Raw genomic sequence first — 27248 nt, 5'->3', positions numbered from 1 at the left:
ATCATTTTTCATATCCGCTGCTGCCACAGCTACAGTAAACACAACCAGCCACAAAAAGCCAGAAAACAATATCCAGTCGAATCCACTTCGAAGCCAGACGCATGGAATTCGAGTAGCAGCTAACAGCGGGAGCTGTTTGCAATTGAACATGAAGTAGTGAACTTAACCTGAACCTGATGCTGTTGCTGCTGGTCCTGAAGCTCGAAGTCCGCAACTGTTCGGCTCTGAAGCTGATGCGAATACGTGATCGCAGTTTTGTTTTCTCTCCTCTCCGATTTTTTTTTTTATCCATTTCTTTTGTCTGCACCTTCAAAAATCGCTTTGTTTTTATAGTAACCAAACTATCCGCATGCCATTCACCTGCCCCTCTCAGAGGGGCAGCTCCATTTGCTCGCTGTGCGCAGCGATTGTTTCGTTGCGCGCGAATTTGTTGCAATTTCTCATTGTCAGCAACGCGTTCGCCGGTAAATTTTGATTAAACGCTCCACGGGAATTCACTTTACTGGCCGGTTTCGCCGTTCGCGTTTCGAGTTACTCTTCCATTTGTTTTTCTCTTCTTCTGTTTTTTATATTCTTTACGTTTTGTTGGGTATCCGATAGCAGGACCCCTTGTCCTTGCCTCTTTCATTTGAATTTGATAAATGCTTCTTGCGGCTGAGCGATATGTTATGCAATTTAGGGATTTGTTTTTCGATGTGATACCGCGAAATAAAAGAACGAAATTGTTACTTTAATGCATCGCCTGTGTAAAAAATGAATAGGGCATTTTCAAATCATTTAGGTTACTTTAGCTGATGCGATAAAAACTGCTTTGTATTTATCTGTCCAAGTGATTTCTTAGTTACGTTGCTATTGAATGTTTACCCGTATGTAAATATTATTGAATTACTTTGATAAAAGTAAATTTAATTAACATAAATACTGCATTATAATAATCAAATCAATCATTGTGAGTGTAGTGCAACCGAGATTCATAGAAATTGATTAACAATTCTGGAGCTCTAAGCTTCAATTCTTTGGCACAAATAAAATCCGGGGTCTTCCTACCCTTAAATCTTACGGCAAACACCAATTGTTCTTCGTAGTAGAATCCAGATACTATATAATCCGGTTTTTGATTACGATTAAATCCATGATTTTCCGTAAGTAAAGGTTTCTTATTATCCTTTAACGACCGAACTAAAGACCTAGCGACTTGAGCGGCAACACTTTCTTCCGCCTTCGCTACAGTTGATGCCGCGTTCTTTCGCGGGCGACCCTTTTCATTGGAAAATAAATATGAAAAACAAAATAAGTTAATAAACAAAAAAAATACATACACGCTGTTTTGGTTCAACAGGTGCCTGAAATATTGGAGTCTCAGCGGCTCTTCCATAACTATTTGATATGGACATGTGATCTGGAAACGATATCACAAATTATTATTACATTAACAAAGTTGAAGGACCAAATATGTAAGACAACAGCTTACCGTAAGCAGAGTTCGCCATTGGTTTCTGATAGGTAGCTTTATAACCAGCATAAAGCTACGTGTGAAATTATTAAATTAATACTCGGACTTTGCTTGCTTTTCATTTTAACTTACTTGATTTACACTTGTTTTCTTTGGTGGCATTTTCCCTTAAATTAATTTTTCTCACAAACGTGTTGACAACACAATGCCCGAAAGAGATGAGAAAAGTAAATTCTAGATTTATCGATAACAAGTTGGTGACAAAAAGTAAAGTAAGCATATACATATTTCGTCTTCTTGATCCGATACATTTGCAACTAGAGAGCGTCTGATTGTTAAAATTGGAAGTGTGAACTTCACACTGTGAAGTTCACATTGTGAACTTGCGAAATCCGATTTAATTCTCAAGCTTATCTGGCAAAAAGCGTTAACTCTTAATCGTAAAGGCCTACAGTGTTAGCACATAGTACCTCATTCATATTTATCTTATCCATTAACCGTAAATTAACCATTATACATTTAGTTATTACATTTCATAAATAAATTAAATTAAAAATAATTATTAAAATTAAATTTTGTACATTCCCAAAACATTATATCATTCCCTGATCCTCCAACTCGAATACATTACACAATGCAAGAGATGTCGGAAAATTTAAGATTGATTTTAAATGTATTACAATTTCTTATAACTTATTAAATAGCGATAAGAACACTTATATATCTACAGTATACAATTCATTTTAGTTTACCTTGTATGAAAAACTTTTGTTCTCTGCTAATTTTCAAACCAACAGCAACCTAACTTGTGTAGAAAGCATTAAAGAAAATTGTTCTGGAAGAATGTAAACCTTTGATAATAAATAATTAGATGTATGTATATATCGTTACTTAAAAAAAAAACAATTGAGTAAATAAATGAAAAAATTAAATTTAAAATAATAAAGCAATGCTTCTTAGCATCGAAATATTTACACAAGCTTATACCACCTCTCAGCATCCGCAGTATAGGGTGCACAAAAGAGGCCAATGAAGTAGATCCGATTAAAGTGCAGCGCGTGGTTGCCGGGACAGCAGAGACCCAATAACATGCTGTAATAATAATTTTGCTCCAATTAATCAGCGTTAAATCAGCGAGCTGACATCAGCCGACGCGATGCCTGATGCGATTTCATTCGATATAAACCAATTGGCGCCTTTGTTTTGCCGATTTTCCTTTTGTTTTTCATTATGTTGTTGTTGTTGTTGTTGTACCCGCTGCTGATGCGGATCAATGTCTGGGAAAGCGGCAGATGCCCAAGTCTATGTCGAGTTCCATTAAGCTTAAACATTAAAGCGCAAACATGAAAAGTGAATTTCGTAATTCTATCGAAACAAAGGAAACGTTAACATTATTTTTAATTGAATTTATAGATCATGGTATCTTTATAAAGAATTTCAATTAAAAAGCTTTAAATTACTAGTTTTTATGTATATTCTAGCTATGCATCTCATAGAAAAGTATTTCAAATATGTACATATAATATAATTCTTAGTTGTTTATAAATTAATAAATATTATGCACATCTCTTACTCACAAAATAAAGATATAATATGTGAATCGAACGAACATACGTGAATAATAAGTATGCCAATAACCAGATTGCAATTGAGTTCAACTCCATCAACAGCATTGACATTTGATGTGCCTGAAGTGTTTTTGTTATGGAACCTTTGACTTGGGCTTGTTATTTTCTTTTATACCTTTTTGCGCTTTTGTAAATACTTTAAAATTGTTCGGGAAGGGTCGGTTCTTGTTGCTTGATTGTTTTCGATTCGTTTGAGCAACTGATTTTCAACTTAATTGCTTCGTTGTAGGTCTGTCTTTGCCAACGGCCATCCATCGAAGATCCATCCTGAGTTGACTGTCTGTCAGCCGTAGGTGGTCTCCATAACGAGGTAATGAAATGTGAGTTGAAACTAAATTGTTGGCTCAGCAGTGAGTCAGAAGAAACTGTCAAAAGCAACATCTTCCACTTGTAAGAAGAAAAAACAACGAAAGAGGCATGCAAATTGTGCTGTAATTGCTGTCATCATTCAGATAAAGTGTTTTTCTTGCTGTTGAACATTTGTAAATGCCAGCGAAAGAACAACAAAAATACATTAGCCGACAATTTGCTCAAAGTACATATCTTGTACTATATATCGAATTTCGATAATTGAGAAATTGTCACTTGCCACTTGTGGATATTATAATTAATATTTATAAAATATAAGAGTAGCAATAAATTCTAATGAAAACAACACATTGAAGATAATGGTTTGGAATATGTGATTAGAGTTTCTGCATTTGGAGAGAGCATTATGAAATACACTGATCATGATAAATCAAGGAGCTTTCTCGGTGATACGAATTAGGACAAAGCACTTTATCGCAAATGTTGCATTTAAAACAATTTTAATGAAAACTGTTTTTATATTTCATTCAATTTCTATTTAATTAATAAATTTATTATTATTTCTATTAGCATATTTGTATTATTTTTATATAAATTGTTTTTTGAATAAATACCTTAATACAATGGCGGTGCCTGCGCTGCGATGAATCGATAGCGGTCAAGCTATTCATCTCTAGAAAGTGTATGTCTCACGACACATTCTCTAATAAATCAATTGAGCTTATAATTGTAACAATATAATTATAATTCTACAATTAAAGCCATTTACAAACGTCGCATAGTTTTTTTGCCGTCTCTTTAAAATAATCATTCGTGAAGCTCAAATAAAGTCAGAAACAACGCAAAGGCAAAAAAAAGAGAGAAATAAAAAACGTGGAATAAAATTTGTTGATACGGATCAGCAATTAAGTTCCAGTTTGCAACGCATTTGGTTTAGTCGCTCGTACGTTGGGGCTTTGCCTTTGGATTTGCTAATTAACACATCGGTAAGCTCGTGTTGGGTTTAATTAATGACGCCCATTGAAATTTGCATACGATTGTGCGAAATGTGTCCTTCTGGTCTTGGCCAAGAACAGGTTTTCGTTTATATTTAGACCAAAAAGTAAGATGCAGCTGCTCTTTTATGGTCTTTAAAAGAGCACGTTTAATTTGTTGTAAATGCAGCAAAAATCCAAAGAAAAAAACCAGTTGAATGCGTCGGCAGTGGACCAAGTCAACGGACCTGACCCTCGTGTGTAGGTGTCGTTGTCATCAGTTGTTTGTTTCAACTTGGCCTCGACTTGTCAATATCACTTACATCATCTGATTCGATGCACAACTAGACTGACGACGAGCGGTGTGGTCCCCAAGACCCGAGACCAAATCTAAGCAGTCCCATGTCACTGGCCACTTGCCTGTCAGCCAACGGCGCCTACGGTTGACACTTTTTCGCGCCGACACGCCCGCTAATCTGCTCATGCATATCATCAGCAGACGCAGCAGACGGAGGTCGAGTACCCGGCCAAGCCAAGTGATGACTTGACACTTTGCGTAGCGGCCCAGCTGGATGCCAAGAGGCAATCTGTCGCACAATAATATTCATATTAGACCTGAGCCCCAGCGAAGATATCGCTTACAACTTGTGCTCTCAACTGGTAATTTCATTAACATAAGTATATCTATGTATTTGTATTTACAGCTCATTAGCCCGATAGATCATTTGGTTGAGCGTTGACACCTCTTTAAGATGTCTGCTTCGAAGAATAACCAGAAGTAAGCCATCGATAAACATACCCATAAACCAATCTTGACACAACTCTGTGTTTACTTTCATAGCCTCAATCAACTGGCATCTGGCAATGACAGCATAATGGTTGGAATACTCTTTAATGATGGCGTCATTATAGCCATCACCATGACAAGCCATCTCATATTCTATTTGGATGATCGCATTTAGTAAGCTCCTCAGTTAACTGTCCAACTTTGTTGTTAATCACTCGATTTCCCAGCTGTTGCGGCAGAAGCACAGGCTACGATCACGACTCATTGGTGGAAGTGGCAACCGAACTGGAGGAAATATCATCGCACACAGTCGGCTACAAGGGAGCGTTGGTGGCTCAAGCATTGGAACTACTCACAAAGAAGTATGAGAATCTCCAGGATTGCGAACTGCTGCTGGCTGGTGAGGATGTTTGTGGCCTGCACTTGTTCACGGTAACTTCCGATGGCTACACGGGCGCGTGCTTTGCAGCCTTGGGACCAGGAGCCGATGAGGCCAACGATTACTTGGCTAACAATTGGAAAAAAGATATGAGCCTACAAGAGGCTGAATCTCTAGTACGCAGAACCATTGCCAAGAGTAGAGGATACAAAGCCAAAGTTGATCTATGCATCGTATTCAAGAGTCACTAAATATAAATGATCTGCATTGTAATGGTTCCTATATGACTGATTATTGTAAAACTTATTGTACCAACAAACAATTTGTTTTGGTTGAGCTTGAAGCGAAAATAAATTAGTTGTTGATGCTCAGCTGGCCCAGAACGTAATGTAAATAATTAACAACATTTCTCAGAGAATTGCCTGGGCCTGGTTCTGTACGCTAGAATAGATTATCTGCAGCTTTAATAAACGTCCTGGCTCGCTCTCTTCTTGGCCCAGATGACTATCGCATTCGCTGGAGCCCATTGCAGGTTTAATGGCAAACGGTAAATGCAGAGTAAGCACAAATGATTTATGCGCAAAGGCAGCATATAATTAATAATGATTAAAAGCTGGCGCCCATCAACAGGCCCCAGCAAATGGATTCTCTTATAAGCAACTCGATTCCATGGATGCAGTATATGAAGCACTAATCGCTATGGACATGGGACATGGGACGACCAACGCACAACGCACGAATGAACCAAAGCAAAGCGACTTTTCTACGAAATGAAAAGTGGTATAGTCAAGATCAAAAATCCACTGGCGCCCTGGAGACGACCCGCTGTGTGGATTAACATGAATTTATATGTGGCATTTGAATGTTTCATATTGGCCACGAGTCGACTTCAGACATCAGACTGCGAATTGAGAGAGACTAAAAATGGGTCTGTGCGTGACCAGGTTTCATTTTTATTAGCCTCGTTATCCGCTTGAGTCGTGGCCAACGTTGCCAACATCGTGGTGTGTGGTCGTTCCTCCATTTACAGCACCTGGGTGGCATTATGTTGTCAGAATCACGACTCTCCTCTCCTCCACTGCCCGGAGCACAGAGATACTAAATGATTTTGTGCTCCAAATTGCAAATGAAAGATCATTTTTTGAGGTGTCACTATAATAATAACTTTAATAACTTATCATGTTCGATTGCTACAATTATAAGAGACGTTTTTTTGTATTATCTTATAACGCCCAGTTGAAAGTGATATGCGAAATAAAATATGTAATTAAAATTATCGTAAATTAATCTTATTAACGATACAACACGTTATAATAAAAGTAGCCGAGCTGTTAATTCATACGAATTTTTAGTAATTAAAGGCAGAGACTAGCAGATTTAAATGAAAATTAAAAATAGTCAATTTAGTGCAAACACTAAAGGCTGGACTAAACCGATTTTATGATTATACCTATTGTATTAGTGTGGCAAATAGGAATATTATAGCTTTGAAACTAAAAATGTACAATCTTCTATTTATGGTTATGCTGCATATGAAGAGATAAAAAAGAATTAATAAAAACTCATATTTTTATCATCTGAGTAGAAGAGCAGTGTTTATTAACGTTTTCCAAAATTAATTATTTGTATCGTAGCGAGTCACGTTTTTCAAGAACCGTCACGCTAAGCTCAGACCGAATTTACTAACACTGCGTTCGTTAAGTTTTCTCTTTATTCAATCGTTTCTTAACACTAACAATATTTTTAACTAAAATACGGCCACCTTTTTAGAAACATTGCCGCATGATCAATGATGCGGTCCTGATGGGGTGAAAGGTTCTACTAAAACAGCGTTTAATACTTAAAGGTCATGTTAATTTAACGATCGTATGTATTTAAACTTAACATATTAACTGCCTGCTTCATGACATATACATAATAACATCTATAGACAGAAATAACCACATTTTGAATTTCTAAATATTTATTCAAACAATTAAAAGACGATAAACATATGAGATAGTCAACCGAGAACCTACAACTACGTTTTTCTTGAAGATCCTAAATCATCAATGTATTTAGTAATGTGAATCCACGAACTCAGACTTCTTGAGCACTCTAAACTTATTCTCTTTAAAGGGCGAAAGAGAAAATAACTTTACATATGAAACTAAACATTTCCTTTTAATTGCTTAAAAACTATTTTGTTCGAAAAAAATAAAAATATTCCTAATTTATATTATTATTTTCTCTTTTGAATAAAATAGTTTTTAAGCAATTAACAAAATTGTTTAGTTTATTTCATATGTAAAGATTTTTCTCTTTGCAAATTGAAATAATCTAAAAATAGTATTCTCAATTATTTAAAAATGAAAATGTGTAACCAAAATGCCAACAATAGTTACATGTCTTTTAAACTTTTTGGAAAAATGAGGTAAGTCACGTGAAATATTAAATGTCTAATAAGTCAATCTACAAGTCAAAAAAAAAAAGCGACAAGCCACAGGTGTTTTGTGCAACATGCGACAATTTGCTTAAAACCAACAAATTCGTTTAAGTTAACGTCGCATTAGGATATTCAATATGCTTTGGTTTACATATAAATTCAGTTTCTGCCTTGCCCTCAGCTTGCAACTGTATCACATATCTGTGCACGATGTACTATATATTCTGGGACATCCGCGAGTTCCGCAGTCTCAGCACGAATAGAAGGATTGGGAGACGCGGGGTTTGGAGTGCGGTGTGGTGTTGTCTGGTGGATGCCGCAGATAAATTTTCATGTTGTCACACCTGTGCCGAGCACGGACATAAATATATATCTGCGAATTTAGCCGCCGAAAGGTGGCACTGCAACAATTTCGGTCGAAGTAAGATATCACAGGGAGAGGCATTCAGTTCGCACCCAAACCCAAACCCAAATGCAAGTCGCCAACTCGCGACGGAGGTGTAAAAAAAAAATTTAAAGGGAAATATTATTAAAATGCCGCATTGTTGAATGTCGTCTGGTGGCAGATGCAGAGGCGACTTCTTGGAACTTGCATCCTCATTGCTGGCGTTTATTTATGGCGAATATTTGATTTTCGAATTTCGCTTTTGGCATTCGTGTCTCGTGCTGTTATCGCAGTGGCATTGACATTTTGACTGTGTGCCTCACCGCGAGGCAAACGCATCAGGCATTGGGGCCTTGCAGCAGAAGTCACTGCATAAATATTTGCTTATTTATGCACAAAAGTCAACACTGAGTACACAAAGTACACAATCTGCGGCTGCTTATCGCTCCAGAGCGGGAATTTTGGACGAAGCAACAGGTCGGAGTGCGCTGCAGATGAAAGTTAACCGAAGAGCTGACTGAACGATTTAAGATAGCAAGTAAACAGAACATGAAAAACTTGATTGTGTTCAAAGATAAAGGTAGAAAGTAGGATATTTGGCATGTAAGCGCTGCTACTATCCACATTACTCATTCGTAGAGAAGAGTCTGTAACAAAAAGGATCATACAATTTTAATATCTAAGAATGTAATGAATAAATTTTCACTATTTATTGCAAGCAATTCAGTCTGAGACTGCACATTGTTATTTCAGAAGACTTCAGGCTTTAACCCATTGCAATCATTGTCAGATGCGCGTCCTCCATTGTTCAGAGAAATTAAAAATTGTGGACACTGCCTCAACAGTTTATTATATGGCGCTGTGGTCAATGCATCGGGGCACGGGACACCGAGTTGTGTCTACGTTCGATTCTCTTAACTGCCCAATCATAATTCACTCGCGAGGCGCAAGGATAATCCGACATGCTGCAGTCCTCCTCCTCACCCCCTGTAATGCCGACAAACCGACCGCAAGTCTCTGCGTCTGGGAGCAATAATTTAAAAAATTGCTCTATTATTTATTTGAGCATATGTCAATGAAATGTATTTATTTATTCACGGCAGCAACAATCAGCGTGCTGTTAATGAGCATCATAGCGTGAGAAAGAGGGTGGGGAAGGGTGGTAAGGGGAAGGGAAAAGAGGGACAGAGGGCGTTGCTGTGGGGACCCCGAAGAGAGGAATTGCCGCTGTTGACGTTAATTGACCGCAACCATTTTTTTTTTCTGCAACGTGCAGTAAATTTTAATGAAATTGCTGGCGTGCATTACGAGTTGTTTGTTGCTCACACAAAATGAGGCGTGGCAAGGGTAATGCTGCATCTGCAACTGCAACACCAACTACAACACCAACAGCAACAGCATCAACTCAAAGTGCTGATGACACGCCTGTCAGCGACACTTTGTGCCGCTTGTTGCATGAAAACATTTATAAAATAAAATAAAATAAATATAAATAAAACGTAAATGAAAAAGAACAAAAAATAAAAACAGAAAAAAGAAATATAAAATCATGCAAATTGCCGAGGCTTAATTTTCGACGCCCTGACAAGGGATAAGCCGGTCTTCTCCTCCTTATTGTTGTTGTTGTTGTTGTTGTTGTTGTTGTTACAGTAGCTGCGGTGTTGTTGGCGAGTCTGTTTAATGTTTTGCTTTCTGGCCAGGCTTCCACTTTTGATGTCGCTGCATTTATAAATTAATTAAAAATAAATTACTTTATGTTGCATGTCGAATTTCATTAAATTTAGCAAGCGACAATAAATTCAGCAACAACAACAACATTCTCAAGTAAGCATTGCGTTTCTTTTTGTTGTTGTACGAAATAAATAATAATGCTGCATTTTAAATGCGCCAGCACCAAAAACTTTTCAGGACGGTGAAGGAAAGTGATGTAAGAAATGCCTACAGTATATTTTAAGTTAAAGTCAGTTCACAGCAAACATCTTTAATAGGTAAATACCTTAATGCTAAGTGAAGTTAGTTTACTTTAATATTATGGAAATTAATTTTCGCGCCGTTTATACACAAAGTTAGATCGAATAATGCAGCAAAAATACTTATTTAATTGACAAACTTAGCAACCTTAGTCAAGTTTTGGCAAGAAACACACAAAACGGGGCCAAGGAACTTAGTGAAACAGTGATTGGGGATGGGGGCTGGGTTATGGGCTCTTATCTAGAATTGAAAAGAATTTAATTAAGCACGCAGGCTTAGACGTTGTGAATGGCTTCTGCAATTTGCCTAAAACTAACAAACAGAGTTAGTTAGGAAAACTGAGAAGAGTTTGGGATTTTGCCGCTGGCTAATTTCGAATTTAATTTGAGAGAGAAAGAGAGAGAGAGAGAGAGACGTTGCCTGCTGACGCTGACTTGTCTGACCCCAAAGGTTGCACAGTAAACAGAACTTATTAAACCGAGGCAATCGGCATGCCATAAGAGACTGGGGCTGCTGTGGGCGTGTCGAGTTTGGTTAAGTGGCAAAATAACAAAGACTCTCTCGAACTGAGGACTTGAAGTGGTGGAGACTGAGAAAAGGAAATTACACTCTTTGGATGTGAGTTGTGCCTGGCTTGGGTTGTGCTGGCTGGACTCGACTTGCAACAAAACCGCAAATTAGTTGGCTGCCTCATCGGACCACAGATGGCACAGCAAACAAGGAGAACAACAACATCCGAGCTGCGAGTTTGCCCTCAATGTCAAGCGTATCCACATGCAGCGCAGCACTTCCACACTCAACCCGAAAACCAAAGCGAGAGACAAAATAAATAAAAAAAAAAGAATATTGTTGGCACTGCCGTCGCTGGAGGCGTCTTTCCTGGAAACTCAACAAGAGGCACAAGAGACAACAGTCACCCCCACGAATGGCAGCGGGTTCTGCAGCCTCTTCTGCAGCCTCTTCTCGCAACCTCTTCTTATCAGCTCCCGCTGCTTGTGCCCCACTTCAAAAATTGACGCTTGCGTCGCTCTAAATCGTCGTCAACGCTGTCATCGGCGATGTTCGCTGTTTGCCTCGTATCGACTGCATCAGCATCTGCATCTGCATCGCCATCGTCACTGGGATCTCATCCATATGTACGTGTATGTGCACTTAGATGCCAGCGCCAGATAAGCTCGCCCAGCCAAGTGGCCGACGAGGCGACTGCCCTAAACTCTTCCTACCATGGCAGTGACTTTGGTTCGTTTGCGTTCATCTGTTCGCTTTGTTCATAAATTATAATTTTATGATCACGAACATATTCGTGGAATATGTTGGCGTTACCAGCTCCATTGTCGCCACTGCTGTCTGTCTCCCGAAGCGCGTTAAATATTAAAGTGTCTGCAGCATAAAGGAGAGAGTAAGAATGAGAATGAGAGAGAGAGAGAGAGAGAGAAGAGACTGAAAATTGGCTTCGCTTGGTGTCTTTTGAGCAGTGCCATCGCAAGTCTGTTGCCATTTGTGTTTACACTAATTGAAGAACTCGTCGTGCACTTGGACACCACTCACTCTCAGTCTCAGTCTCAGTCTCAGTCACAGGCGCTGGCTTCGTCACAAGCATGGACACTTTAACACCAACTCCCAACTCCAAGCCCTCCAATCAATGTCAAGCGGCTTCCGTGGCCTGTGGCGCAGTCGCATTCGCAGTCGCCTCCTTCGACACTGTCTTTGGGTTTAATCGTAAAAATTTTTTATTGCCCCTGGGTTGGGGGTAGAGATCTAGCCTAGGCTGAAATTAGTTTGTTTAAGTTTGCCGACGGAAACTCAATGGAAAATGACGAGTCTCGCGCCTTTATTGAGTCTCGTAAATCAATTAAGTCCGCGGACAGCTGAAGTTCAAATATTGCATTATTTATGCCTTTTAATTAGCATACTCGAACATTACTTTCCCAGTTTGAACAAAAGATATTAATACTAATTCAAAGTCCACCGCCTGATAGTTAAATTTGAGGCGTTACCCATAAAACGGACACAAAAATAGAATAGAGTTGGAGCTTGAGTGCCAAGGAATATCTTCCAAGTATATCAAGCGTTGCAACGATATGTAAATATTTTTATCTTGAAAAAATATATTGTTTAATGCTTTCCTGGATTTTATTATATCATCGACAAAGTTATAAATGATAAAAATGGCAGCTTTCTCATTTGCCTCAATTAACAAATTTTTGACACATTAACAAGTAAGATAGGACAGGGACTTAAAAAATTTGTAAAACAATGTTGGTCTACGTACAACAATTACAAAATTGTATCTATTATTATTTATACATAGTCTCTTAGCACCAAGTCTTCATATAAGCAGACGGATATATACTTTATAAGTTTGGAGATGGCGCCTTCTGCATACAATACATAAAGATATACACAAAGTTATAATATTCATCTACTCTATGGCAGCGCGTACAATATATATTTCATAACTAAAAAAAAACAAGCCAGTTAAAAAGCTACAGTCGAGTGTGCTTGGTTATAAGATACCTACTACCTTCTCAAAAAAAGCAAAACAGTGCGGTAATATTCTTCAAAATACTAAATTACTATACCGAAAAATGTCAAAAAAATAAATTAAATGTAAAATATTTCGTATATCGATATTCTATTACATTTTTTTTTAACCACTCGGTGGTGCTCGAGTTGAAATCCCGATCGATTTGTTATATTTTTTTTTAATATTTTGAGATTATTACCGCAATATTTTGCTTTTATTCAAAATAGGTAGCGGGTATCTCACAGTCGAGCACACTCGACTGTAGCTTTCTTACTTGTTAATTTTGCAACTGTTTTGTATGTTATACTGTACATTTTCTGTTAGCACTAAGTTGGTCAAAATAATTTTGATACCAATAGCAACTTTTAATAAGACGTCCAACTTTGACCTCGGATTGCTTTCATTTGGTAAGAAAATGTGGAATAATTGAAATTTATTTCCAGTTTAGTCCTTTATTAATTTGCGACAATTTGTTTTATGTTTCTCCTTTTAACCTTGCATGATTTCCATTACACAACAACAGGGCCACACATTTTGCTCCGTTCATGCAGTCTAATTTGAATTTGCAGCGCATAATGAACTTTAGCATGCAATAAAATGAAATTTAATATTACTACTGTGTACTACGTGACTGTAGACTACGATTGTGAGGCGTCCTTATGGTTGTAGTCCTAATTAGTTCCTTCCGCATAATTGTGCACAGGCAACGAGCAATTTTAATATTTAACTGCATCTGCTAAATGAATTTATTGTTGTGGTCAGCCCACAGAACATTTGCTATTTTTGCTCCTTTCGAAATGGTTCATTGAATTTATGGGAATTATCGAATTTCAGCTGACAATTTTGCAAAATCAATTGCATTACATTAGTTACTCAATTAATAGTCCAAGCATACAAAATCCTTTCTAAACTTTTGTTTTCAATGCAATAAATCTCCATTTGGGAAGTAATGACAAAATCTCTGCTCGACTGACATCCTCATATTCATCATCATCATCATCTGTGCCAAGTTACAGTTGGTTGCTCGTTCAATTCCCTGAAAATGCTTGCTAAAAGTTGAGGAAAATTAGCAAAAGCGTCAAAATTGTGCCAGCGTGAAAATTAGGATTAAAAGCTGTAAAAGTTGGCAAGCAGCTAGACAAGAAGAGCAATAAACTTTTGGATTCAGCAACAGCATTAGTCAAAAATTAAATAATTTCTTTGAATATGCAAACTCTCAAGTATTTACATATGTATCTACAAATGTGTGTTTGTCTATTCATGAGGGCAAAAGTATGATGAGAATTACGTTATAAAGTGTTAAATATATTTAATTATGGATTACCTATCCGTAATATTGTTCAATTGGAGCTCTTGTCAATACAACACAAATCCATCTTAATTGCAGTTGCAATTCAATTCACACCTAAGAAAAACACTTGAAACTAAAACCACAATCACCACAATTCTATAAGCACTCTTCATCAGCAATGGCACAAATTGCAATCAACCCTTGTTTGTGGTTTACACGAAGTCCTGAAGTCCTTTGAGTTGTCTGAAAACTTGCACTCGAACTTCATTTGCGAGTGCGAAATTATTAAGTATCTCAGCGACAAATTTCAAAGTGATGGGCGGTTTTTTTTGATACCCTGTAATCCTTGAAAATAATTGCAATCATATATGCAGCGAAAGCTCAGCTAACTATTATATTATTCTATTTGCCATTGATTCCGTTTTTTATTTTATGTACTTTTGACTTCCGAAAAAGTTTTAAATATTAAATACAACAATTTTATTTCTATTTCTTATTTACTTTACTTTTCACTTTCATATTTTTTTCCATAATTTCTTACTTAGTTTTCACTTCCATAATCATTCGGCCAAAAGAGTTTTCATTTGAAGATACACATACTTGATTTTAATTTCTTATTTAGAATAGGTTGCAAGAGGTATCTTTGGGCTAGTGATCTTGAGTAGAACTCCCGCGCTTGTTTTTTGTGTGCATCGTGTATTTTATTACAAAGCTTTATGAGAGGGCCAAACGAAAATCTGCTCGAAGCGCAGCGCGGCGAAATTAATTAAAAACGCCCACATTTCAGCGATAAATCAGTGGCGGATGCGGCGACGACGACGACGACGACGACGACGTCGAAGACCGAGGGCAAGATTAAACGACAGCAGCAGGCGTCGCGACGGTCCACACTCACACACTCTTGCTCACGCACACACATGCGCTGAATATTTGAAGTGCTCGTGCGGTGCCATAAGTCGCCCCTCAGATGCCACGCCCCGTGTCCAGCGACAAGCGACCGGAGACCGACAACTGGCGACGAGCCGTGTTTGCTTAAGAGCCACTAATAATCCATTGTTGGCTTTTGTCCTTGCCGCTGTTGTTGCAGCTGCTGCCGCCGCCGTCGAACCGCAGAAATCGAACTCAGTGCAGCCAAAAGAAATTGCATGTTCAACAAGCAGCTTTAACAGGGTTGCCACAACAACAATAACGACAACGACAACAACAAACAACAAACAACAACTGCAAGTACGGCTATAACAGTCACATTGAACTACGTTCCTTTTTTTTTTTTGGGAAAACAAAAGTTTGTTTATTTTGCCTCCCTCCAGATTTTATAAGTCGCAAACAGCTTTTATGTGTGTTCCACTCGGTTTCTCGAATGCCAGAGGATTCCCGTACTCCCGTAGTCCCTTTGCTGCGCGTTTTTTGAGTGCATAAAATTTCAGATTTATTTATGTTTCAGTTTTGTTGCGGCCTCTTCTCCACTTCCCCTCCACCACACACTCACACAGTCGCGTTTTCTTCACTTTTTGCATATAAAATGTGTTTTAAATTAAAAATTTACTTGCAAAAATTTTCGATTTTATTCTTCTCCTTTTTTTTTGTTGGTAAAATAAAATTTATGCAGATACTCTTAATGCTGACAGTGCCAGAGTTTCCCCCAGTCTTTGGCGCCAAGTGGCAATTTGGCAAGGCGACCAGTTCTTCAATACTCGCTCTTACAGTGCATATCATAAATATTGGGCCCGGCTTGTCTCTGAAATTGTTGACGTTTTTATGAACGACGCAATGTCCAGTGCGTTGGCCAGTTGAACATTCGAAACGCCAAAAAGCGGATTAAAAGCTGTTCGAAATCGGGAACGAGAATGCAAATGGCATTACAATTGGTTGAGAGCTTCGGAGTATTACTTCAACTATGGATTTTAGCAAGCGCAGTTGAGCAAAAAATGATGGTTGAGGCTTTAATTTATTTCCTTTCAAATTAAATTAGGCGTTAAAGGTCTGACTGAAATCGCGGCCTTCATGAAATCGAAACATCTATTAAAAATAGAATAAGTAAAAAATTAAAATTCTTCCAAGCATGGGAAATATAATTAACGAAAGAAAAATTAAAATTGTCCCAATAGAAATACTAGCATATTGGATTAATTAATATTTTTACAAGATGTAAGTACAGTATATTTTGAGTATTATATTATTTTCCAATTGATGGAGTTATTCTTAAAATATACCAAATTAATATACCGTAGGCTGAAAAAATACCAAGGTCTAAAATAAAGAACATTCATCTTACAAATGTGAATTCTTGAAATTAGACCACTTTAAGAAAAATGTCTTAAAATTAAGAACATAATTATAAAAGGTGTCAAATTTTGAAAAATAAGAGCAAAAATTCTAGATTTAGAAGACGAAATACTGTAATCCATCGAAATTAAAATAAAGTTATTATCTTTTTTTGAGTGTTTTCAGTTATAGCTCAGTTGTCGCGAACCATTCGCTATTGCAGGGATTTAAGCTATTAAGCTATATTTTTTCCTGGCATAAAAAGAATCTAGATTGATTAAACAATTTGTTGACATTAAGTGACTAGCAAAAAGGACAATCAAAGGCGATGAGTTAATTTCCATTTATTTTCAATACACAAACACTCTTGTCGAGCTGTCACGTCAGATATTTACACACATGCTGCCTCCTGGCTGAGATTGCGTTATGTAATGAAAATGAAACGACCTTTTGATATACGATCGATATGCATTTTAAATGTTGTGTTAAATGGCGTATTTAGCGTGCTCACGGCTAAAGTTATGGGACAACTCCATTCGAGGCGGTGCAGGAGGTCGTCGTCGTGGCGCAAAGAAACCGCGACGATAAATATCCAAGTGTAAATGGATACGAGCGCCAGCGAACCGGCAAAAGAGCCAAAGCCAAAGCAGCTAGCCAAAGCAATGAACTAATAAAGGACAGCCGTGACAACAACAACAACAACAACAACGACGACGACGACGATGACGATGACGCCGACGCTTTATTAGCTAGACATTGTTATTGTTATTATTGCTGCTGTTGTTGGTGTTATTCTGGCTGTTGTTGTTGCTGCCATTGCCTGTTGGCCACGGCATTATGTACGTACGTAAGCGCGCGCCGCAAATGCGTTGCCATAAATTTCAAGCTTTAGAGCGGCAGCAGCAACTTAGACGCAACTCCAACAATGTCTATGAAGACGTCGACAACGACGTCGCGGCGACGCCAACTGCGTCGGCACCGCTAATGAAGATCAACGATTGGCGGATGCCGACGTTGCCGACGTTGCCGAGATTCCAGCAACAGCAACAACAACAGCAAAAGCAAAGGCCAAAAGCAAGAACAACAACAGTTAATGGCAACGATTGCAGGCGGTCTTCACCTTTCATACTCAATGTGGGTGGCCACATTTCTATGCGCTGCGCGCAAATAATTCATAAATTTCATTCAATTTTTATTAAACGCAAAATGTACGAGCAGACAAGAGGAGTGGGCGGATGGGGGGAAAGGCTGTAGCTGTGCGAAAGGAAGTGGGTGGAAGGTAAGCAAACGAAAAGAACGTACCGGAAATCCGCTCATTACGCAAGGCTTGTAATTAATCTCGAAAAGAAAAAGAATTTATGAAAAAAGTTTTGAACCCGACTTTGTGTGTAGGGGTCGTGCACCTGTTACACGTAGGATTTGGGATCCTCATCCGCTGCGCTGCGAAAGGGTTTTACTCCATCTCGATTTGTGTGTAAATATTTGCAAATGAGTTTGAAATTAAGCTGCTGATATTAATAATGGTATTGAAGGGGGCCCCGATGCCACGGATGATACTGGGTTGCACATTGGTCAATCGGTCAATTTCCAACAGTCGATTATCTTAATGATGCAAAAATGTAATGCAGATAGTTTTATCATGTTATTTAATTTAAATACCAGTGAGATAATGAAATACATTTGGTAAAAAAACAAATCTTTACACATACAATAAAATATTATTACTAGTGATTATTCCACCGAATTGAACACCCTTCTGGGCCGCTGTTCATTAATCTTCTTTAAACTTAAAATACAAAAAAATATATTTTTAATTCAAGAATGCAAAAATTTTCAATGTGAACCCATTAAGTAAAAAATCAAACGTTCTTAAATTTCAATTTTACACCCGTCTGAACCAGCAAAATAAAATATGCAAGATCAACAATAACGTCTGCAATAACCCACTGTACATCTCGGGCAAAATTTAGTAAGACAGTCAAGAGTACGCGCCACAGATTGAATGGTCCGGTCCGGCCAAAGTAAAAAATACAAATAAATTATTATAATTCTGATTCTTTTCGTTTTTTTTTTACGCCAACGTGTTTCGCATGTCAGCTCATGCCATCCTAGAGGACCAGATCCGGCTGTCATTCCATTCCAATCCCAAGCATACAGAAAATCAGCTCGCCCAGTAGAGCCAGCAGCAGCAGCAGCAGCAGCTGTAAGTTGCCTGCCGTACTCCCATTCCTCCTTCATTTGCTTCTAAGCTGTGCGGGCGACACTTGACTGACGCTTGTGCTGGCGCCATCTAGCGGCTGTTGGCTGCGCGTGCATAACTTGCGTTTCATTATAATGAGATTATCCCTTTTGCTTGTAGCTGTGTGTGATTGTGATTGTATAAGGATTTCTGCGCGTCTGTGTGAGTGTGAATCTGGCACATTTCCATCCAGAGAGCTGCAACAGCTGCTTGTGTTTTCTTATTTAAATTATTTCTCCCTTTTGACGTGTTGTTATTTCTTTCTTCCATCTCGTCTTACGCTGTTTTGCCATTAGTTGCTGGGATTTCGATTTGCCTTTATTTAGCTAACGCAAATAACTTTTATAAGCACAGTCAACCCAAACTTCCATCTTACCAATAAAGCAACATAAACTTCAAAAGTGATTTCAATGCGATTTGTAATAAGATTTATTTATTAAGTGTAAGCATAATTAGTTCTTGAATATTTTAAACTACTATTATAAAGATATATTTGATTTTCATGTCATGTAACATGTTTCTAGTTCTACCTTTTTTTTATCTTAAATTTGTTGTGATTAGCATATTCATAATTTAAAGGCAAATCCATTATTTCATCAATTTCAATTGAATCGAATAGCTTGTAACATGTCAAACATTTCGGGACCCTGAAGCACCGCAGGGCAACCTTCATCATATGGAAAAGTTGTTTAGCATGTACAAATTATTATGCAAAAATGTGTAAAACATGTCGACAAAGTGAAAAAGAAATATGTAATGATATACAATGTGTGTATATGTGTTTTCTCATTTCTTTAGGCTTACGGATTGAAATTGATTGGGACAATGCGAGTGATGCGAGTGAGGGCAAGCCCATATTTGAAAACTAATTAGAGCCAAACGACAATGCTAACAGCTAACAACTGTGAATCGTGTAATGTGGCTCATTACAACATCGTTTCATACCAATACAAGTGTGTGTGTATAGACCTCACTTCATGACAAAGAAACTACAACAACAGTGACAAATTTAGGTGTGAGCTCAAAGCTACACACGATAACTTTCAAGATACCCGCATTTCTAAACCTTTAGCAGTTTATAATTTGTAAATAATGTGTTATTGAGAAAATTTAAATAATTTTGGATTTACAGATCAAAGACTTTGTAGAAGGATCGTTAATATGCGACAGCACTTTCCCAAGCATTAGACTTTATGCATGATCTAGAAGCGTCTGATGTATCGGCGGGGTCGAATGAGGTTTACGGTTGGCTTGGATTCAATTCTTGTCATCCTGTTTCGTCTATTTAGTCCCCTCGAAATCGTAAAAAGATTTCGGCGAACACTATGCGATGGGGCACAGGATAACCTCAACTGGCGACATCGGTTCGGTATTCATACGAGCCAAGACATCGTTGATATCCACCAGTTCGCTGAACAACCTTCGTATTGGCCAACAAACAATGAACGCGTATAGTTTTGCCGTGATGTCACATTTATTGGTATCGCCAGAAGCAGACGCTCCTTTTCGAAGCGCACCAACTGTAATCGGGAATCGTTGCGGGACAACAACATATCTTTCGTAATCTGCAGAAAGTCCGCGGGTGTTGTGTATTTACCAATTGACTGACACGTTCGTCACGACAAAGGCTGCCGCAATGAATTCGGCCTCACTGAAATTGTTATCCCAGAGTCATTTAAGCTTCCACATATTGAATCTGGATATCACATCCTTCCTTGGATTGTGCAGATACGCCGGTTTCGGTATTATTTTACCCCTCTTTTCGGAGTCATCAATATATGTGGAATTGCAATTGCCCGTCTCCGTTGACTTCACGCTGACAATCTCTGGCAATCTCATTAGAAACAGCATTCCGACTTTTGAAAGACTCCTGACTCCAGTTGTAAAGTTCTTGGCATCTTATCCGTAGTTTGATTTACCGGTTCATTACATTTCGTTGTTACCCGATAATCCTAAAAATAGTTAAAGAAGGGAATTATAATAAATTTGGACAATCAATTCAATCGAAGTTGAGCTGAGTTTAATAAAGAAATATTCAAAGTGAGGAATGTGAAGAGAGAGAGAGAGAGAAAGAGAGAGAGAGAGAGAGAGAGAGAGAGAGAGAGAGAGAGAAAGAGAGATTGACAGAAGGAAGAAAGATACGATTATTCCCGCTGTTTGGTAAATGTAAATGTAAAGATCGTTAAACATTATTTGCCCGATACATAAATTATATGCGACTTGTGAGTGCGTGAGAGCTGCGTGGGTACGATTCAAATAAAAAAGAAAAGACAAGTGGTCGCTCCCCTTTAACCGAGGAGTCCCCTTCTTAGTCGCATAGCTCTCTGATCACACACAAATGACATAAAAATTAACAACAAATGAAATGAAAGAAATGAGAGAGCTTTAAATGTAATTGTTGCTTTTTCGGAGATGAATATTTAAATGGCGAAGCAAATTTAATTATGTGTAAGACATTTAATTGAAAATTGAAGAGAAGCTTTTCAGCCTATGCCACACTGCAAAAGAAATGTTCATGTAATTTTATTCAGGTTGATGGTCTTTAAGATCAAATAAACTGTAATGTAAGGAATTTTCAGAGTTATTTTAAAATGAAAATTAATCAAATTTATACATATGTATATAAACACATTGCTTGCTTTCTAAAACTATTTTTTCTAAATAGAAAACCATGCAAAAAAAATGAAAAATTATTGAGATGATGTGAAAATTGAATCCAGAAGACAAATACGAGAATATATTCTTAACTCTTGCATGCTTTAATATAAAAATGTGTAACACAGATTGCAAAACCTCAAGTGTAAGTAAACCATACATTTTTATTGTTGAAAAGGAACGTAAAAATAATCGTGTTATCATTGTTTTTTTTTTATACATTAGTTGCTTTATTCTATATTGCTTTTAACATTTGTATATATTTATTTTTAAATATTAAAGTATATTTAAGACGATTAAAGCTTAAAGTCTGGACAAACGACATCATTCTGATTGATTCTTTAGTTTCATACCAATTTTTTTCTGTGTATCAGTGCCCACATTTCACTGCTGGTGTATTGCGTTTGTTTACGTTATGGAAATGTGCATCAAAGAAATGATCAACTATCAAGACTTGAAAGTATACTTTTTCCTCCAACAACAACTTGAGCTAACATTAGTTTATCAATTCCCAGACCGTTGACTGGTTGACACAAAGTGCGTGGTCGTCGTCATCATCGTCGTCATCAAATGACGGGGCAAGAAAAAAAGGCCGCCACAGTTGCAGAGCTGCAGAAAGATAAGCATCTTTTATGGACCGCCGTGTTACAACTATTCAACAGCAACTAACAGATACTTATTTGAGTGCCGTGTGTCTGCTTTTGCCTTTGCGAGATTCAAATTGAAATTCGAATGAAAATAAGTAATTCATTTCGCTGCGGTTGGCAGCCAAAACCAAACGGAGTTTGCAGGGGGAAGGGGGGATCGTTTATCTTCTTGCTCATTAAATCATTCAACTGTCAATCAATTTACTCATGCACTGCACACTCATACCATTCGTCTCGCATTCGATGTGCTCTTCATGAGCTGCATCTATGATTCAACTCGTTTGCTTGCGCAGTGGATTCGCCTCGGATCCCCAGCTTCAAGTTATAGACAGTCGTCAATTGTCTGTGCGGCATTTGGCCAAAGGAAATGCATGTCTTTCATTTGGCCTTTGTTGGCAACGCTTTGGACCAAGCTCTCGACATCGTGTAACGGTGCTTGTCCAACACAATTATTCACATCTACTGTTTAAAACTGCACGCATTTCACAATTGTCTCTCATTAAATGATGTATGCGAGTATAGCGGTAAAGCAGCAATTGATTTCAGGCGGAAAATTGTGATATGTATACTCAAATTTAAAATTAAATGAAATTCAATTTGTTATATTGTACCAGAATAATTATGTATTAGTTTTAAAACGATTATCACTTTTTTGTACAATGATTGTCTTTCGATATACAATTAATTATTCACTGTTGATTAAAATTATTGATATACATATTATATTTATTAGTAACTTATTTTTATTCCGCTACCCGTAGAGTTGCCAATCTGGCATATTTGGTATTCTGCGGTATATTTTGAATGTAATAGTATATGAATATACCATTAATATCCTTCGGTATATTTTGTACTCTGCGGTATATTTTGAAAGCAATAGTATATGAATATATAAAATACAGCGTTCGCTTAAAATTTAAAATTTGTTATTGTATATTGTTTTGCGTTAATTGAAAATGAGTATCAGGTATTTCACAGTTAAACATACTCGACTGTATTTTGTTTCTTATAAAATATATGTATAATTTTATTTTATTTTATTTTTATTTCAATATAAAAAAATTAAATTAAGATTATATATAGTTAAGCATATTTCATAATGCGGCTCTTATTTCATGCTTAGCTTCTGTTTCACCTGTGCAAATTCCGAGACTTTAAAAAGCTGGTATGAATAAACAAATAATCCTTTTGAAATCATAGATATACGATATGAATATGCATGGAAAGAAGGGTTCTGCATAACTCCACAGTTTTCATGTGATCAACAGTTTTGAGTTTCAGTAATGGAAGTCGTTCATGTGGCTTGTGCCACCTAGGTTGATGTTGTTGGACTGCGTTTAGCATAAGTACGATTATTTCCATACACTCTTGGACTTAAGTATGCTGTGCTCTCGCATATGTTTTGTATCTCATAACATGGGCATGCCAAAAGTGCTCTGGTACCTGTCAACCGATTCAGGTTAAATCAATCAAAACGAGAGTTGGAAAAACGAAACCTGTCAACACGGTTCATTGTTTGCATGCGTCGCGTTTAATGAAAGAACCGCCCCGAAACAAAACAAGACAACAACAAGAGAAAAAAAAACAGTACAAAATGAATCGAAGCGAATGCGGGAATGGAAGAGGCGGTGGGCGTGGCACTATTGTAGATTTATGCGCGTATTTCACAGATACTATGCACAGCCCAGTACGAATACTCGTAGAACTCAACTCGTCGTCGCATTTGCCATTCGTGCAGTTATTTGCATTTTTAGTTATATCCATCTGGTGAACTATTGTCTACGGTTCATACGGGTGGTCATTTAGCATATTTTGATATTGAGATTTATTGACAAGATAGAAGCGTGTGCAACGTGCCGCATTGTTATGCCTATATCGTCGTTGTTGTGCTGTGTTGCAGCTTTGTCGGCAAATGCTGCATTTGACCGGAAACGTTCGAGGGAAGCACTTATTATGTCAAATACTAGTGAGACTCACAATTAATTTAGTTTTGAGCTCAACTCGTATCAGATTACAAAACCCAAAGTTAAAGAAAGGGGCGCCCACTTAAATAAGTTGACCACAGAAATCATTTGAAGCTCAGAGCGTGCTGCATAAGGCAATGCCAAGTGGAAATCTAGATGTATCTTTGGAAACCCTGCAAAGCGCGGAATGTGGTCGCGTCATTGAAATGTGATACGTGGGGCGAGGAGAAATACAGAGTGACAGGGAGAGAGAGAGAGAGAGAGGGCCAAGTGATCGCTGGCTCAACCGCAAATTGAGGAACCGCTCACGGTTGCCAACTTCTAGGGTTTCAGCTGCCAGTCGATTGTTGTCAACTTGCTGTGGTTGAGGTCTTTGGCTGGTGCTCAATTTGTCAGGCAAATTGATCGCCACTTGCGAAGTGGAGCTGAAGATTCGCATGCGGAAACAGAAGTTCAAGTTCAACTGAGTTTTGCCTTCAAATCCGCTCATGTTGCACCCACTTCGGTTCAGTGCATAGCATCGATTCAGACATTTGATTTCGATTCGCATCGGTAATTGAATACTTTCACGTATCACGATGATGATCCTTTTCATTCCACTGTCAATGCGACGGCGCAGCGCGTTGAGTCATTTAAAATTCCAGGGCGCGCATTAGCTGCCAAACTGTCAGTGCGACACCTAGCGGCCAACACCTGCAAACTGCAACTGTCAGTAGCACACCATCACGTGATGTGCCTTCTTTATGGCCACTTAAGTCCAGCCACTGACAGTTGACACTCGTCCGCTGCGTGGGTTTGAGCAACCTCTTCTCGCGCTTCCAAGAAATTCGCCTGGGTGTGCTGTGAGTTTCAAGTCGCTATTTCTCCTACTCCCAACACCCTCCTAACACTTTGCAGTCCCATAACTTTGTCACTGCTCGCTACCATTTTTAGACGCATATTGCACCCGTTCATTCGAAACTGGGCGAATCGACAAATTTATGGTATCATAGTTTCGAATTTTTCTAAAATACTCTATAAAATCTAAAGTTGATCTTCATGTATGTCAGTTTTCTTTTTTGTATAATTTGCATTTATTTATATACAGATCTCTTACCTTACTTCGAATACAGTAAAAACAAGGAACAGAAAATTTAGAATCAATAAAGTATATTTTTTTATATATATACATATACTGTTCACTAGATCTGACGTTTTCCAAGTTTTGAATTTAATTTTGCGCTTTAAAAGATTGTTCATTATTATACGAGTATTCTTTTACTCAAATTCTCTACACAATATAATTAGTGCAAAAATTCTGTAATCGTATTATTTTCATTGCGTTATCCAAGGATCTGAAGAATCTTGTTTTATTTTACTTGAAAAATAATTAAAATTTTTGTTATACCTTTATTGTGACGTTACTAACATTTTTGTTTTAAATTTTCCTCCATATTATACATGAAATCAAAATTATGATATATTATCACATTAAAATGATAATAAAACATTAAAGATCAGTCAAGATATGTGGAATCTATACCCTCTTTTTTTGTTAATTCGTTTATTTTGTTTAATCAGTTAGTCTTGATGGTCGGTGGAGATGCCTTTATTTGAGAGAGTATCAATATGTCAGTATGTGTGTATCGCATTTTCTTTCTATTTTCTTGACCATTTTCAATGCAGTCCGTGTCGCGTGGTCCTCTATCAGATGTCAGTTGTCAACGAAAAGTGCCACCCAAAAATGTAGAGAACCTGTCAAGTAGCTTGTTTACGGGACCATAATGCAAATGTGATCGAACTGGAGCCAACTGACTGGCCTGGCCCTGGTTAGACCATCGTGTGGGGCTCTCAGCTGAGCTCTTTCGGCACAAAACTTACACTGCATTACCCACTAACCCAGATGTTCTACTGCTCGAAAGTGAGACATCAAAGCAGAGCAGAGCAAAGCAAAGTTCAGGCAAGAGCTGGATTTGTTTTCAGCCACGTGTGCACTTGCTATACTGACTGTTGCACTCTGGCATAAATATATGAATGTATTTGTATTATATACAGACGAGTATGTATGCATATTTGTGTGGTGTAAGCACACATGCAAGTGACTTCCCTCGCTATCAAACTGTTTCCAAAGAGCCAAAAAAAAAATAAAATAATGGGGCATCAGGCATGAGGATGCAAACAAAACCTAACAACTGCCAGAGCTGACAGTAGCCAAAAAAATATGTCATAAAAAGATATGGTCTGCGTCAATATTGACACAAGAGCAGAAGCGAAGGGCGAACAGGCATGCCACTAACCAAAGCAAAGGTAAAGGGAAAATGGGAAAATGAAGGGAAAGCGGAGCAAAGGCAACGCGCTCACCTGTGTGGCTAATAGGTGGCACTGTTGTCGGCATCGTCGTCGTCGTCGTCGTCGTCATCAAATCTGTAATTTTCATTGTTCTGTGGTAAATGCCGCAGGCCAAGCTCCAACACTCCGTACTTTGTTTTGCAGCAGACCAATGCGAATTGTCGCACTGTGGAATACGGAAAAGTTCATGGTGGAAAAAAGTTCGAAATTTAAAAAACAATAATATTGTTCTGAAATCTAGTATAGTATTATAATACATAAAATAATATGTTATTTCCATTCATTTTTATAATTATTGGTCTTTAATAATTAATAATTAATACTTTACAATTTTTAGGAAATAATTTTATATGGTCAAAAATGGTTGCTGCTCTTGGGTCTTAATTGTTTTGGATGCCAATCCGGTATATTATATATTTTAAATATAATCTTATACTCATTTACCAAATATAGCTTACGGCATATTTTTGTATTTTTAGTATATTTTCTGAATAAAACCTTATTGTTTTGCTTTATTAAAAATTAATAGCAGATATCTAACAGTTGAGCACACTCGACTGTAGTTTTTTGAATTGTTTTTATTATCTTTTGCAAATTAATAATTGATTGAATTACTTTACTGTTTGCATTAGCTAATAAAAATGAAATTTTTTGTTGAAATTTTACAAAGTCAAACAATTTTGTCATAAGTAAATTTGTTGTTTACATTGCTTTAATAGAATATTTTTATATGATACGTTTTTTAAAGACATTTAATGTGCTTACATTAAAGCAGCAGACAGTTAAATTTATGTATATTTTGCTTATTAAATGGAATACCCTTTCAATGAAATTAAGCCTAAATAATTTATGAAATTTTACCAACAGCACAGAAGCCTTTTACAGCCATCTACTTAAATGTATTCCAAGAATACTGTCAGTTAGTCGAAAAGCATGAAAGGGTTTGGTGGAGCTGGCTATCAATTTACTTAACTATGTTTAAACAGTATTCTTTGTAATCCTTTTCTGAAGCAAACCCGCG

At 37.5% G+C, this 27248-nt stretch overlaps 2 protein-coding genes and 2 long non-coding RNA genes across 5 annotated transcripts; 3 read left to right on the top strand and 1 right to left on the bottom strand.

The window, feature by feature from the left end:
• Positions 1-816: 816 nt before the first annotated feature.
• Positions 817-1703, bottom strand: LOC132791537 (uncharacterized). The gene is made up of 4 exons (XM_060800498.1): positions 1586-1703; positions 1472-1526; positions 1320-1399; positions 817-1258 (listed from the first exon to the last, which is right to left on the bottom strand). Exons 1-4 carry the CDS (start codon positions 1613-1615, stop codon positions 941-943), a joined length of 483 nt encoding a protein of 160 aa, XP_060656481.1. The 5' UTR covers positions 1616-1703; the 3' UTR covers positions 817-940.
• A 2380-nt stretch (positions 1704-4083) lies between these two features.
• LOC132790087 (uncharacterized) lies at positions 4084-6758 on the top strand. The gene is made up of 5 exons (XM_060798521.1): positions 4084-4376; positions 5069-5142; positions 5206-5325; positions 5379-6088; positions 6144-6758. The coding sequence occupies exons 2-4, from the start codon at positions 5117-5119 to the stop codon at positions 5779-5781; spliced, it is 549 nt and encodes a 182-aa protein (XP_060654504.1). The 5' UTR covers positions 4084-4376; positions 5069-5116; the 3' UTR covers positions 5782-6088; positions 6144-6758.
• Positions 6759-19172: 12414 nt separating this feature from the next.
• On the top strand, positions 19173-19826 carry LOC132793305 (uncharacterized). 2 transcript variants are annotated; one of them, XR_009633110.1, is made up of 3 exons: positions 19173-19371; positions 19432-19718; positions 19766-19826. It is a non-coding gene; the product is annotated as an uncharacterized LOC132793305 (long non-coding RNA). The 2 variants fall into 2 exon arrangements; XR_009633111.1 differs by having other exon boundaries at positions 19432-19646; positions 19766-19815.
• Positions 19827-21353: 1527 nt separating this feature from the next.
• Positions 21354-22066, top strand: LOC132793638 (uncharacterized). The gene is made up of 3 exons (XR_009633136.1): positions 21354-21433; positions 21663-21748; positions 21804-22066. It is a non-coding gene; the product is annotated as an uncharacterized LOC132793638 (long non-coding RNA).
• The last annotated feature ends 5182 nt before the right edge of the window (positions 22067-27248 follow it).

This window comes from Drosophila nasuta, chromosome 3 (genome assembly GCF_023558535.2).
Source record: "Drosophila nasuta strain 15112-1781.00 chromosome 3, ASM2355853v1, whole genome shotgun sequence".
In the NCBI taxonomy this organism is placed as follows: domain Eukaryota; kingdom Metazoa; phylum Arthropoda; class Insecta; order Diptera; family Drosophilidae; genus Drosophila; species Drosophila nasuta.
The sequence above is the reverse complement of the archived record's forward strand: the minus strand, read 5'-3'. Positions and strand labels throughout refer to the sequence as shown.